The 14,802-nt window shown below is 43.7% G+C and overlaps 1 protein-coding gene across 3 annotated transcripts in view; it reads right to left on the reverse strand.

Annotated features, from left to right (window-relative positions):
- Window positions 1-14,802, reverse strand: part of RARB (retinoic acid receptor beta) — a 150,935-nt gene that overhangs the window by 118,222 nt on the left and 17,911 nt on the right. For 2 of the 3 annotated variants that reach the window (XM_079795636.1, XM_079795637.1), the window contains exon 2: window positions 2,561-2,709. In XM_079795636.1, the coding sequence (XP_079651762.1) occupies window positions 2,561-2,709 (149 nt within the window). Of the gene's footprint in view, window positions 1-2,560; window positions 2,710-11,076; window positions 11,134-14,802 lie in introns of those variants that run through there. The other variant, XM_079795638.1, reaches the window with a different exon arrangement.

Raw genomic sequence — 14,802 nt, forward strand, 5'->3', positions numbered from 1 at the left:
GCTCTGTTAAAAAGACTTATCAGAATATGACTGGGAACAGCTTAACCAAGTGTATCAAAGTTGTTTGTGCTGATATGGGTTTTGTTTTTATTGGGGGTTTTCCTAAAAAGAGTCAGAATCCTAAATTAAAACAAGAGATTCAGGGAATTAGTAATGGCTGATTAAAACAGTTTGTACCATGAAGATTGCGGGGCAGCTTGATCTGTAGGACCTGGAATCTGGCATGATGAGAAGAGTCATGCTGGGTAATTTCTTTCCCAGGACACAATGGGATCAGGTAAGCTGAGTTACAACCTCCATAAGATTTCTGGACATGAGATGACTTAAACGTTTTTGAAATTAAGGAGTGCCTTTTCATTTAACTTTCAAATGAGTATCAGAAGAGTATTATTTTGTTGTCCTTGTTAATCCTCATCCAAGGATATTTTTTCATTGATTTTTAGAGAGAGTAGAAGGGAGGGGGAGAGACACACAGAGAGAAACATTGATGTGAGAGAGACACATTGATTGGATGCCTCCCACATGAGTTCTGATCAGGGCCGGGGATCGAGCCTACAACTGAAGTACGCACCCTTGACTGGAATCAAACCCGGGACCCTTTAGTCCATGAGCTGACACTCTGTCTACTGAGCAAAACCGGCTAGGGCTAGAAGATTTTAATATTGCACAACAAATTATTTATATATTGGACAAAGTGAACTGGTATTCTGAAGCCTTCCCAAATCTCAGGACAAATTTAAATTCAGCTAGAGGTTACCAAATAATAAAGCAATAATTAGATGCACAAATACTTTGCTTTTTATCCATCTGCCAACTGGTTGCTGTGTTAACTTTCCTGACCGCTATATCCGAGACTACTGAAGGAAAGGGAATTCCTTTAACCCAACCAATCCCAGAGCCAGAGAGATATACCTAAGTCTTTAATGAATTTTCCCTAACTGGCCTTACCCTGTAAAATAATACATGTTTATTCAAGCGATTTGAAAGCAGGGGAAATACACATAGTTTCATTGAGAGGCTGAGTGACATTTATGTGTTTGCTCAACCCCCTCTCTATGACAGGTTGTGTGTGAGATGCTGGGCAATAGAGTGAGAGTCCTATCCACTGCGTATACATAGGCAGTCAGACATGCAGTGTGGTAGAGTGAATGTAAAAATAACCCGTTTTCCTCCTTCTGTATTCCTGCCTCTTATAATATGACTCGGCAGCTCCTCACATTGAGAAGTTGAGTTTATGTTCCAACCTCTCGAGTATGGACTGGCCTGATGACTTGCTTGGGCCAAGGGGACATGTCAGAAGTGACCGTGAGCCACTTCTGAGCCTAGCCCTCCAGGGACCTGTGTGCTCCTGTTCTCTCTTCTGGAACCCTGCCTATGTGAATGGCCAGGGCCAGCCCAATGGGAACGAGAGGCCACATGGAGGAGAGCTGAGCTGAGCGGAGGGTCCCCAGCCCACTCGCCAATCTGCAGCTGACCAGAGATACACCATGGCTACACAAAGCACCCAGAAGAGCCTGGCCTAAAGTGCTGGCCCAGAGAATTGTAGGCTAAATAAAAAGTTATTGTTTTAAGCCACTCGGTTTTAGGCTGGTTTGCCACACAACAGTGCCTAACCAATACACACAGGAACAACAAGTGCTAGCTCCGACAAACCAAATACAAGGTGCCATAAAGCACTTGCTGGGAGCACCTGTGAGATTATTCCAACCTGTTTACCATGACCAGTGAATCATGCAAGGTAGGTATATAAACCACAGACCTGAACACCCATCGGAGAGAGCACCAAGAGGCTGTCTATCTAGGGAAGGGCTGCCTCAAGACAGCCATCGTTCCTTTGAAAAACTGTCTACGGATGAGTTGGATTTGCCTGTGAAGTCATTCTTTGTTTCTTTTCTCTCTCTCTCTCTCAAAAAAAAAAAAAAAAAAGCTCTTTCACTCAATTAAGCCTGTTGGATTCGATAACAATTGTCTAGCTTGATTCAAAGCAGCCATATCCTCCCTGACACATGTTCAGCCTCCACCACTCTGGAGGCTGGAATTTTAAATCCAGTCCCCCTGAATTTATGACACACACACAGTAGCAAGTCCCTACAGGCTGGAAATCAAACTGTAATTCAAAGGCCACGGGGCTGAGGAAACAGCCAGAAGATAAATCCCAATTTCAACCTTGGATTCTCTGCAAGTTGATTCAGTGGCCTGTCAGTCATATTTAAAAATAAAATAAAACTACAGAGACACCCGACGGCACGTTTTAAAGAGAAACAGGAGTATGCTTTTCAGAACTCCTTCAAAAGGCTCTTATTACCTGGAAGGGGCTGTTACGTGTTATTGTAAGGGCCCGAGAACACGTGGCCCCCATCCGTCATCTGCAGAAGTTTCTGAATTTTTAACGAATGAGATAGAAGTAAGGAATGAGACCATTAAAGGCCGCCGAGGCCATCGTGCTGATTGAAGGTGATGTTACAGATGTCAAAGCAGCCCATTTCTGGAGCTGGGAGGTCGCCGCCACGGAGCACGTGGAGAATGAGAGCGCGCCAGGCACAGGGCCCTGGGAACTCACCTTGCAGCCCTCGCACGCGCTGACCCCATAGTGGTACCCCGATGATTTGTCCTGGCAGACGAAGCAGGGTTTGTACACGCGAGGGGGAGGAAGTGGAGACGGTGGGCTCGGGACGAGTTCCTCAGAGCTGGTGCTCTGGGTTTCAATCGCTGCAATGGAGATGGGGCGGGGGGAGAAAGAGAGAAAATGGATTTCAGTTCATTTCGGTTTCACCAGTGAATTCATAGGCCTCTGCCCCAAATTCAGCACCAACACTCGCAAAGAAAGGCCCACGAAACCAGTGGTCACTGTAGGCACAGCATTGGGATACTGACACTGATGGGGTGCTCAACAGTTTACAAAGTAACCCCGTATGTCTCTCTCTCCCATTGCAAGAGAGACAACTTTATCACCATTTCACCCTGAAGAGAAACAGTCAGAGGCATGCAGTGACTTGTCCAAGATGAACAGGGCAGTGGTAGAGCCAAAACAGAGTCAGATCGTGTACTGCAAACCCCAGGCTCTTTCTACCCTCCCATTTCCCCTAGCTTCTCATTGAGATAGAGTCTCAGCAATAAGTCGTTTGAGCTTGTTGTTCATTTAACCAAAAGCAAATTTCCTGAGGACAAATGAAGAAAATGCCCCAAGTTGCCATTCTTCAAGCATATGGGGAGGGCCTCTGGCATGCAGCCATAACCGATTTTCATTAATAATATTGGCAAGACCTTCGCTACTCAAAGAGGGCTCCCTGGACCCACAGCATCAGCATCATTTCAGAACTTAGTAGAAAACATAGTATCAGGCCCCAGCTCAAATCTATGGAATCAGAATCTGCATTTTAAGAAAACCCCCAGGAGAGCGAATATACAACTAGTGTTTGAGGACCCCTGCTTTGCATTAATGATGGCACAGAGTCATGTTGATCTTTAGTCCAGATTTAAAAAGATGGAATTCCCCCATTTCATTGTTTAACCACCCAAATTCCATGGGAAATAGGAATTTGTAGAACTTAAGTATTCTGCAACATCTACTCTACAGATTTTATGTACAAACAAATAAAACCCAGCCTTATTCCTATCATAGGCAAAGATGCTCATAAACTCTGATGGATATAGGAAAAGTAGTAAAGTGATCAATAAATGTTCCAGAATTTTCTAATCTCCAAATCACTTGACAACAAACAGAAGATTTCCCAGAGTATAAAATTTCCAGTTGTTCCACTATCCCTAGTCTCCTGGAGTAGATATTCTGCTGACTAAATTGTCCTATAGCCAAACTTTCAGCAAGTTGAGTCAACTCATCCACTAGACACACTTAATCAAACCTCACCTTGCAATCCTACTGCCATACCAGGCTATGAATTCACCTCAACTACTGCAAAAACCTCTTCACTGTATCTACTCCTCTATGCCAGAGCCCATTCTTCAAACAAGCAGTAAGATAACTGTTCAAAAAGTTAAAATCAATCCCTCTCACTTTGGTTCCTTCCCACCTCCTAGATCTTAGAGCAAATGTCACCTTCTCAGAGAAGACATCTCTGAGTAAAATGCCCTACCCCATTCCTCACTCCAAGCCATTATTTATTTTAATTTCTATAAAACTCTCTAACTTTAGAAAGTTTGTGTGCACATTTATATTATACCTCTGCCACACCCTCCAGGATGGGTTTCATGAGGCCAAAGCACTTATCTATATTGTTTGCAACTGTGTTCCAGGCCTAGAAGAGGTCCTGACACATAATAGGTAAATAATCAATAAATATTTGTTGAATTAATAATACCTTTTCTTTACAAACACTAAGTGCCCCCTCTAAGTCATGAAATTATAAAACTGGAAATCAAATAGCTTTCATATGCTCATTTGCTTACTTAAAAAAATAAGTATCCCTTTAGAATAGAATCAATTGTTATTTTAGAATTTTTATCATTCAAAAGAATCTTGGAATGAATTCATTAGATTAGCATGGGTCTAGTAGATAACCCTATTAGAGTCTTCATTGGTTAGAACAGAGGTATCTGGAATGAAGAAAACCCCTACTCTGCACAGCTTGGCACAATTATATCAAATGTTCTACAGATGGGTTGGCATATGAGATGTCCCTAAAGCTTATCAGATCACTTATTAGGCTGTAAATGCAAAAACATTCCTCATACTTATCAGCTTCACTGAAAGCAAATGAGTAATAATGACATCAAGAAGAAAAGAGTACTTGTTAAAAGTACAAAATAATATATCACTCTTCGTTCAAATAAACAAAAAAACTAACAACAATAACAAAAAACACACACAAGTTCATCCACAAGTTTTTCACTCAGAGAGAAACCCTGTATCATCTTGGCATACCCCTTCCTGGCCACTTTTCTATACATACAAGTGCTTTGGGTTTGTTTGTTTACTAAAATGGAATTGTACTATAGATTCTATTTGGGACTTAGTCTGCTTAACTTTTTCTGGCAGAAGTTTATTTCCTTGTCAAAAAATATTTCCCCCCAAAACATTCCATTAGGATGAATATCTTTGCAGCTAATCTCAGCACATCTCTATTTCCTTAGGAGAAATTTCTCAGAAGTGGAATTATTCACTCAAAAGTGGTGGTTACTTAACAATTATTTTGTTAGTTTTCAATTCATGTTGATAAATTGACTTCTAGAAAGGCTGTGTCAGTTAACACTCCTGAAATCGATAACTGAATCTTCCCTGGATGCTTCCCAGTGCTTCTGGATGGGTTCTACTTGTGTGCCTCCACTATGACCAATCTGCATTGTGTTCTCTACGGAAGCAGTGTGTGTGTTTGTGGTGGTGGGGGGGGGGGGGCGGGGTGAGGCGGTGTTTCAATGTCCTACTCACTCATGTAGAACAGCTAATCTAGCTTGACTAGGGAAGTTGTAAATAGAATTGTTAGGGCTGGATTCAGCTGTCAGAGCTATGCCCTGAATTTCAAAAGTGGGTGGTAATTTCCATAAATATGCCACTTCAAATACATGTACTCAAGGGAGTCCAACATTTTACCCTCCCAAAGAGAGGAGACAGAACTGCGGGCCACTTAATACCCAAGAAACTTGGGACAAAGTACACACACAAAAAAGAGGGAGGCCTCAAAAAATCCCAAAACATTTCACAAAGGTTGGAAAAAGACTTTTTCTAAGGATGAGAGCCATGTATAATAAATGAATGAATCTAGAAGGCTTTTCCTGAATAGCTGCCATGAAGGGAAATGTGCTATTGTAAGCCATCAATTGTGAAGGCTCTGGACTTTGACGAAGGCTGGGGTGATTTCACCTGTGCCGCTATGAACTTTCCCATATCTGCACAATGGATGGTCACCTCCTCAATGGTTTATGTTTGCTGAGTGACTATAACATGCCAAGCATTGTGTTACATGCCATGGACAGTGCGTGGTATAATCCCTTAGCCTTGACAAGTTTGGTCTAATAGAGAGTAAATGAACGATTCAAATATAACAGTAGTTTCCAGACTTGGCTATATATTAGAACTATTGGGAAAGTTTTCAACCATCCTAAGGCACAGATTTTATTCAGACCTGTTATGCCAGAATGTCTGCGAGTAGAAACCAAGCATGAGCGTGCTTTTTTTTTTTTTAAAACAAAATATTCCCAGGTGAATCCAAATTGCAGCAGTTTGGGAACTACTGGTATTATAATAACAAAGAAAGTTTCAAGGATATTCAACCCAGGAGAAATCAAGGGAGGCTTCCCAGAGGAGATGACCAGGCTGTGTTTTGACAGATAAATTGGTTCTTTCTATTGTGGGTTGAATTTGAATCCCACACAAACCTCAACAGAAAAGGCATATATATGACAAGAAATAATCATGTTCAGAATTTCCCACTTGTAGTAAAGAATTAAATATTTGTGCCTTCATATACTCAAATATCACCCTCAAACTTGGTAGTCTGTAGCTCTTTATTTCCTGCATGTGGCCTATAACATTGAGAATAATGAAAGAAAGAAAAGAAAAGAAAAGAAAAGAAAAGAAAAAAGAAAGAAAGAAAGAAAGAAAGAAAGAAAGAAAGAAAGAAAGAAAGAAAAGAAAAGAAAAGAAAAGAAAAGAAAAGAAAAGGAAGGAAAATAACACACCTGAGAAAACAGTCTAAATGTCCTTGTTGTTACAACACACCTGAGTGTCAGAAAGAAAGAAAGAAAGAAAAGAAAAGAAAAGAGAAAAGAAAAGAAGGAAGGAAGGAGAGAGAGAAAGAGGGAGGGAGGGAAGAAGGGTCACAGTGGTTTAATCAGCTTGCTAAAGCTAGTCTTAAACTCTCCATGGCAAGTTCTAGAATTATAGATTACGGCCAGGATATGGCATCTATATAAAAGTAGATTCCTACAAGTGCTGGCGAAGATGTAGAGAAAAGGGAACCCTAGTACACTGCTGGTGGGAATGCAAACTGGTGCAGCCATTATGAAAAACAATATGGAGTTTCCTCAAAAAATTAAATATGGAACTGCCATTTGACCCAGTGATCCCACTTCTAGGAATATGTCCTAAGAAACCCAAAGCACCAATCAGAAAGAATGTATGCACCCCTATGTTCATAGCAGCGCAATTTACAATAGCTAAGATCTGGAAACAGCTCAAGTGCCTGGATAAACAGCTGTGGTACATTTATACCATGGAATACTATGCAGCAGTGAAAAAGAAGAATCTCTTACCCTTTGAGACAGCATGGAGGGACTTGGAGAGTATCATGCTAAGTGAAATAAGTCAGTCAGAGAAAGACAAGTATCATATGATCTCACTCATATGTGCAATCTAAGTAACAAAATAAACTGATGAATGGAGTGGATCCAGAGACATGGAAGCATGAAACAGAGTGGGGAACCTCAGAGAGAAGGCAGGGGAGGGTGGGTGGGGGTGGGGGTGGGGAGTGGAAGGTAATCACTCCCTATGTGTGCGTAGATGCATAACCCATGGACAGAGACAATAGGGCGCTGAAAGCCTGAGGTGGGGGGTGGGGCAGGAGGGGGATAGAGGGGATTAAGAGGGGAAAAAGGGGGACATATATAATACTTTCAACAATAAAGAATAATTAAAAATAAAAGCAGATTCCTACTTTAATGCAACCTCTGGCCTTTTGATAATGTAGCAAAATACTTTGGCAAAGTTTCTGAATGCTCCTCTTCCCCTGTTGTCCCCCCCACCCCTACCCCCACCCCCACCCCCACCACTAAGACAGTGGGAAACAAGGGGGACAGACAGCCTAACGGCTCCCCTTTCACTAGTCACTTCGGTATTTAAGGTAGCTACAGAGTGCTTGGCCATTGATCTGCTCACTGTCATCCTGCTTAAATCAATAATCTATTAGTCCCTTTAAATTAGAGTTAGATTCATCAAATGCCCTTGAGAGGCCTCAAACATTTTGTTCCTTATTCCAGGCAAGCGCCGCCATCAGTCTATGGAATGATAAAATTTTTGCTGGAAAACTCTGCAGGCTCAGCAGTCAGGGTGCCCTGTATTAGCTCATTCAGCGATCTCAGGCAGGCCAAAAACGCAGTTTCTAGACTTCCCAGCGGGGAGAAAGAGGCTTTGTGTCATTCAACCAGACAACTGCACGCCAGCCGTCCTGATGTGATTTCAGTTTGGGGAAGCAGCCTTGGGAGGAATCGTTCGGATCTGCTTTTGGCCTCCTGCTTGTTATTTGTTTCCTTGCTTCCTCATTGTCTTATTCAGTGCTCTTCGGTGACTGCATCCCAGACAAGCAGCAGCCTCCGATGGGGCACCTCAGCAGCTCACCAGATGGGCTGCCTTGCTTCGTCAGGGAATGGCCGAGACAGAGAGCTTCTGCTTGGCTCCGGGGGTCCCTCCCTGCCCAGAGCAGAGTCAGCACCAGAGGTGCTGAGGGCGCTTCTCCGGGCTGCACGCGGGCGAAAGGAGACAGTAAGCGGCCCAAAGCTGCATGGGCAGACACGAGCTTCCAGCCCTGATTTCAGACCGCTCCATCCCTGCAACACAGAGGTGGCTACCACTAAGGAAAACAAAGCTAGGGTCACTTTCCCCGTGTAAAAATTCATTACAGGTCTCGTTTGCCTCTAATTCAGAGGTGGGGAACATCTGGCCTGCAGGCCATATAAGACCCCCGAAATCATTTGGTCTGGCCCTGCCAAGGCATTGGGGGTGAGTTCATTAAATGTCTGACCACATATAGCAGGCTAATTTTTAAGTTGATAATTTTGTATGGGCCACGAATGATGTTATAAATATCCAAATGGCCCTGAGCAGAAAAAGCGTTCCCCACCCCTGCATTAGTGCTTCTCAAAATGTGGCCCATCCAGACCAGCAGCCAGCAACAGAATTCTGGGGAAGGTGGGGTGGGCAGGCATTTGCTTAAGTTAGTTATTTTCATTCTATCTATGGTAAAGGACCATTTCTTATCCTTCTACCCTAAATCCATCAAGGATTCATAAAACTCAACAAAAACAAATCCCTAGGAAGAAATATATGTAAATACAATGGATCTTTAGAAAAAAAGGAATTATGAAAAAGATGACCACAACACAACCTCCAACTGAGAAAACATGTTAGTAGACAGCAGATTTCTCTGTCCAATGGCTGTACAAGTTTCTAAACACTTGCTCTCGATGTCTCCACCTGTTGGGGACTGGCCAGGGGCAGGTTAGGGGAGGACACAGCCACAGATGGCATTTTGAGAAGCACTGCTCTGAAGGACTTCGAACTCAGAGGGTGTTTGCAGGCAAAACAAAAACAAAGCAAAATCTCCACCGACTGAAATGGTGCAAAGTAGAAGGCCAGCACTCCCAGTGACACAGCTTTCTTAAACACCGCCTCAATTCCGGAGGTTAATTCGTTCCCAAAATTCAAAAGAAAAAAAAAATGTAATGCTGTTGTCTGTTAAGAGGACTTGGCACTTACAAACTTAACTCACCTGAGAAAACAGTCTAAATGTCCTTGTTGTTACAACACACCTGAGTGTCATTTAAACACACAGAAAGCCTCCAACAATAGCTCCCTTCACAATTCCTAACATGCTTGGCATTTTTTCTAAAGGTTAGATTAAGTAGCAGATACCATTTTTAAGAGAGCTCAGTATACAATTTTTTTTTCCCCCTTTGTGAGAACTAATTTACTGCTGGCTAAACCACGTTGACAGATTTCAGGATTTAATGTTGGGCCTGATTAGAGGCAGGCTTCTTGCCTTATGAAAACACTGCCTTTTTGCTAGAACCTTCCATGATAAAACAGTATTATAATGCAATCTCTGGGCAGCTGAGCCTTAAAAGAAAAAAAGAAAAAAAAGAGTTGTAAAGCAAAAGGCATTTCCTGCAAGACCCCCAGGGACTGTGAGTCCAGAGCTCCAGACCCGATGGGAGGGAGTCATTTCAGCTAATTAAGAGAGAATAGCAAAGTGTTGCATTTGGTCAAAACATTCAGTTGGGCTTCATTTTTGTTGGCACCAAAGAGAGCCGGTCTGGATATTTTCCCCTCTTTTTCTGTGGATTCACTGCAGGATTGCAAGGCCCACAGCTCACATACATTAGGGAGAAAGTCAAAGGAAACGCCAAAGTTCAACTAAAGTACAAGTAATTAGAACCAGATTTTCCTGTGTGCGCATGCGTGTGTGTGTGTGTGTGTGTGTGTGTGTGTGTGTTATTAAAATATAATTTACATGCCTCCAAACGTTAGAGTGGGGGCAAAAGAACTCCATACACTGTCGCTCATTTAATTTTCCTGTCGCCTCTTGGTGAGGGGGGGGGGGGGTCTGCTTTTAATCAACTTTCAGGGGGAAGTGGTTTGGTTCCACACACGCATGGAAGTTTTGCAAATCTGCGAATCGCGTTCTGAAATTAGGTAATTGCCAAACAAGAAAAAACTCTCCTTTAAAATGGTCTCGCCGCACACCGCTGCTGGCTTTGTTATTATTAAAGCAGCTCCAAGATTAGTCCAGGGTTTGGGGCAGGCAAGGGAAGGAGGGGGTGTTGGAAGAAGGAAAACATCATTGTGGGGCTTTGGCAGCCCTGACTCAGTAACCTGCCCATGACCCTGAGGAGTGTGTGTTTGCCCGGGTCACCCGGGATCCTGGCGGAGGGAGGGCTGGAGCTGGGCTATGCGAATCCCTGCTATTCTGACCACACATGCAACAGGTGCGGGACACAGGCAGGGGCCAAACGCAGGGCCGGGGGAGGGAGACTTTGCTTTTTGGCTCCTTAAAGAAAGCCTTCTTGGGCAAAATACAGTCCAGGGCGGGCGGCAACACCATCACCGGGCGATCGGGCCAAAGCAGGTTCTCAGCTTCACCCAGAAATGCCTGTCAATCACAATAGGCATCGTAAGAAAATCCTCACTCAATTCCTAGGAACATGAGCCACACTGGAGACACCCTGACGTGTGAAAAGGTCTTGTGACTGCCCCCACCTCCCCAGCATCCCAAGCATTGTGCTGAGTCAATTTGGCATGGGAACTCAAGTCGGCTTCCCTCCGCTCAGGTCCTTACGAAATGCCCCACCTTGTTAAGTACTTAATATATTAAGATCTTCAAGCTGGGTGTGTGTGTGTATGCTCACCAGAAACCAGAAGCCTTCGTTCTCTCCCACGGAATTTTGGCAGTGGATCTGAGTTGGCAGGGGGTTCAAAGTTGCACCGGAAGAGCCTGAACTAATAGGATCTGCTATTTACTGAGCCCTTACCGTGTGCCTGGGGCTGTGCTCAGTGCTTAATCGGCCTTCACTCATTTACTCCTCCCAAAACCACGGGGAGGGGTGGGACCAGGAACTCTGCCCCTTAGAATTAGGAAATTTAAAAAGATAGCACCCCTCTCAGCCTTTATAGAAGAGATTTAAATGGCTTCCTATGCAGTATACAACTCTTTTTTTAAAAAAATATATATTTTATTGCTTTTTTACAGAGAGGAAGGGAGAGGGATGGAGAGTTAGAAACATCGATCAGCTGCCTCCTGCACACCTCCTACTGGGGATGTGCCCACAACCAAGGTACATGCCCTTGACCGGAATCGAACCTGGGACCTTTCAGTCCGCAGGCCGATGCTCTATCCACTGAGCCAAACCAGTTAGGGCCAGTATACAACTCTCATTTCACAAAACCCCTCATTTTCACTTCTCATTTTCCAGCTCCCTCATTTATTTCCTCTGCTAGAAACATCAATGGGTACGGTCTTATTTACCCAAATTTGAGAAGTGCAGAATTGCGTCCCTTCCTTTCTTTTAATTCACGGTTATAATTGTCCAGACACTGGTTTGAGCCCAGACATGGTTGTTGTGAACAAGATAGTTTGGGCCTTTAAAAGAGAGAGAGGGAGGCTCAGTATCCACTAATCACTGTACTGTAGCTACACCTGCCTGGGCTCCCGGCCAGCAGCAGCAATTATTTCTGGGACTGACTTTTACCGTGGGAAGTGCTTGTCATATTTTCATAAGGGACCGTGACACATTCAGCACCTACATTTCATTTTTATAATGTGCTTTCTCGCTTCAAGGAATATAGTCGAAAATTATCTCATAGGTTGTTTTGGGTGACGTTTTTAACATACGAGGCTTTATATCACTATTTTCTAGGGCACACTAAGATAGCTTTGACAGGATTCAAATAAATTCTCCCTTAAAATCACTTAACAGGCAGCCCCGTCTAAGTACTTATTAATGATCTGAACTGAGAGGCATCAGACATGGAACTGTATTAACTGAACAAATGCCGGAACGGGCCTCGGGACTCGTGTGTGCAGGAAGCTAATTGCACCGCAGGATTGAGGTCCCCCTGAAGAGTTTATCTCAACACCAAACGGTTCAGCTCCATATTCCACTTCTAATCAGGGTTCCCATCATTTCTAAAAAAAAGCAATTATTGCACTAATAAATGGCATTCTATTATCTGTTCAAATTTCCTGTGCCCAAAGCAGATTAAAATAGGAGCATTAAAATGTATAAGGTCTCAGATACACATTTCTTGGCTTTTGTACTGTAAATACATTTTTTTTCCAACCACGTTGGTGGCAGCCTCACAGGAAAGCAATGGGGAGAGGCTTTTTGAGATACTTAAGGAAGAGGACAATGAAGTGATGCTTTGTCCCATGGGAATCCTGGCCACTCTTCTGCGGTCTGAGAAAGTTCAAGTGAAATTACACCAGAATTTAGCCAAACCCCTCTTAACAAAACAATGCTCTGCTCACTCGGTTATGTTTGCCGCAAAGGATCTTTTCTGTTTTGTTTTTTATAGGTATACACTCATATTAGTGGCCTCAAAATAACTCTGAGACCAATTTAATCCTCATTGTGTGGATTCTCTTGGTTCCAAAAAAGAACTAAAACACCATGAACCTGCAGAAAATGGTGTGTAGGGAAGTAATGGGAAGGGCACAGGTTTTGCTGCCAGGTGAACTGAATTTGAAGCCCTCCTCTGTTACTTTTCTTTGCATCTCTGAGCCCCATCGGGAGTCCTGAGTGTAGGAAGCCCCAGCGTCTCCTTCCAGAAAATGCAGACACTCCTAAAATTCCTGTTGGTGAGCTGGTGACAGGCAGGCGGTATTTGCAACTTGCCCAGCACACACACAGTAAGTGCTTAATAAGTGATAGACAACCCTGACTCCCCCTCCCCCCATGCCCTTCCCCCCCACACATTTCCCTTGTACTTCCTTAATCTAGGGTGGCTGTTCTTTTATATATATATATATATATATATATATATATATATATATATATATATATATGTATGTATTTTTATTGATTTCAGAGAGGAAGGGAGAGGGGGAAATAGAAACATCAATGATGAGAAAGAATCATTGATCAGCTGCCTCCTGCCCACCCCACACTGGGAATCGAGCCCGCACCCCGGGCATATGTCCTGACTGGGAATCGAACCGTGACCTCCTGGTTCATAGGCTGATGCTCAACCACTGAGCCACACCAGCCAGCTGGGCCAGGGTGGCCGTTCTTAACCAACACAGATTCTGTCCCCCAAGAGACATTATGCAGTATCTAGGGAAATTTGGATACTGCATAATGTTATCATTGGGGGCCTCCACTGGCTTTTAGTGGGTACAGGCCAGGGATGTTACTAGATATCCCACAAGGCACAGGAGAACTCCCTCTATCCCCAATAACCACAACAACAATGAATTATCAGGCCCAGATGATAAATAGTGCTGAGGTTGAAAAGCCCTGATATAGGGTAAGGATGCTTCTTGTGGGGAGACTTTAGGCAAAGGAGTGGGACAGCAAGTGAAATAATTTCCTGTAGCACCAGAGAAGTGGAAACTGCACAGAAGCGCCCTGGCCAATTGGCTCAGTTGGTTGGAGGACCATCCCATGCACCAAGGGTTTTCAGGTTCGATTCTCAGTCACGGCACATGCCTTGGTTGCAGGTTCAATCCATTGTCTGGGGTATATGGGAGGCAACTGATTGATGTTTCTCTCTCACATTAATGTTTCTCTTTCACATGATGTTTCTCTCTCTCTCTCTCTCTCTCTCTCTCTCTCTCTAATCAATGAATATATGCTTGGGTGAGGATAAAAAAAAGACAGAATGCATACGCTCAGCTCCTAACTCTGCCTCTAAGCAGTCACCTCTCCTACCTGAGCCTCAGCTTCCTAATCTGAAAAGCAAAAATGACAAGTCTGCATACCACACTGCAAGGTTTACACTTTGTAAACTATAAAACCACATAAAAATGATAGATAACACTTCATTATTAGAGTATTTGAAAGGCAGGTATCCTAACCTGACTAATATTATTACCTTAGAAGATGACAGAAATATCTTTGGAGTCTAGTCTAATAATAACTTAGAGTATTAATAGCTAACAGTTCTGGAGCATAGGCTAGCCACCACCACCACTCTGCTCTGAGCATTTTACACGTATTAATTCATTTGACCCTCATAATGATCCTATGAGATGGCTCCTCTTAGTAGTTCTTTTTTACAAGGAAGAACTGGAGACCCAAGGCGGTTAGGTAACTTGCTGAAGGCCACATGGAGCAGAGAATTGAAGGCAAATGGTCTTGGGTTCAAGAGAATGGGTGTGACCAGGTGTTGGGAGAAGACAACAACATTCTCTTATGATTACACTAGAGGCCCAGTGCACAAAAATTGTGCACTTCGCAGCGGGGTCCCTCAGCCCGGCCTGCGCCCTCTCACAGTCTGGGAGTCCTCGGGGGATGTCCGACTGACGGCTTAGGTCCGCTCCCCATCAGTAGTAGGACATCTTTAGTGCTTCCTTGGAGGTGGGAGAGGCTCCCGCCACCACCGCTGCGCTCGCCAGCCGTGAGCCTGGCTTCTGG

The sequence above is a fragment of the Cnephaeus nilssonii genome, assembly GCF_951640355.1.
Source record: "Cnephaeus nilssonii genome assembly, chromosome: 17".
NCBI classification, from domain to species: domain Eukaryota; kingdom Metazoa; phylum Chordata; class Mammalia; order Chiroptera; family Vespertilionidae; genus Cnephaeus; species Cnephaeus nilssonii.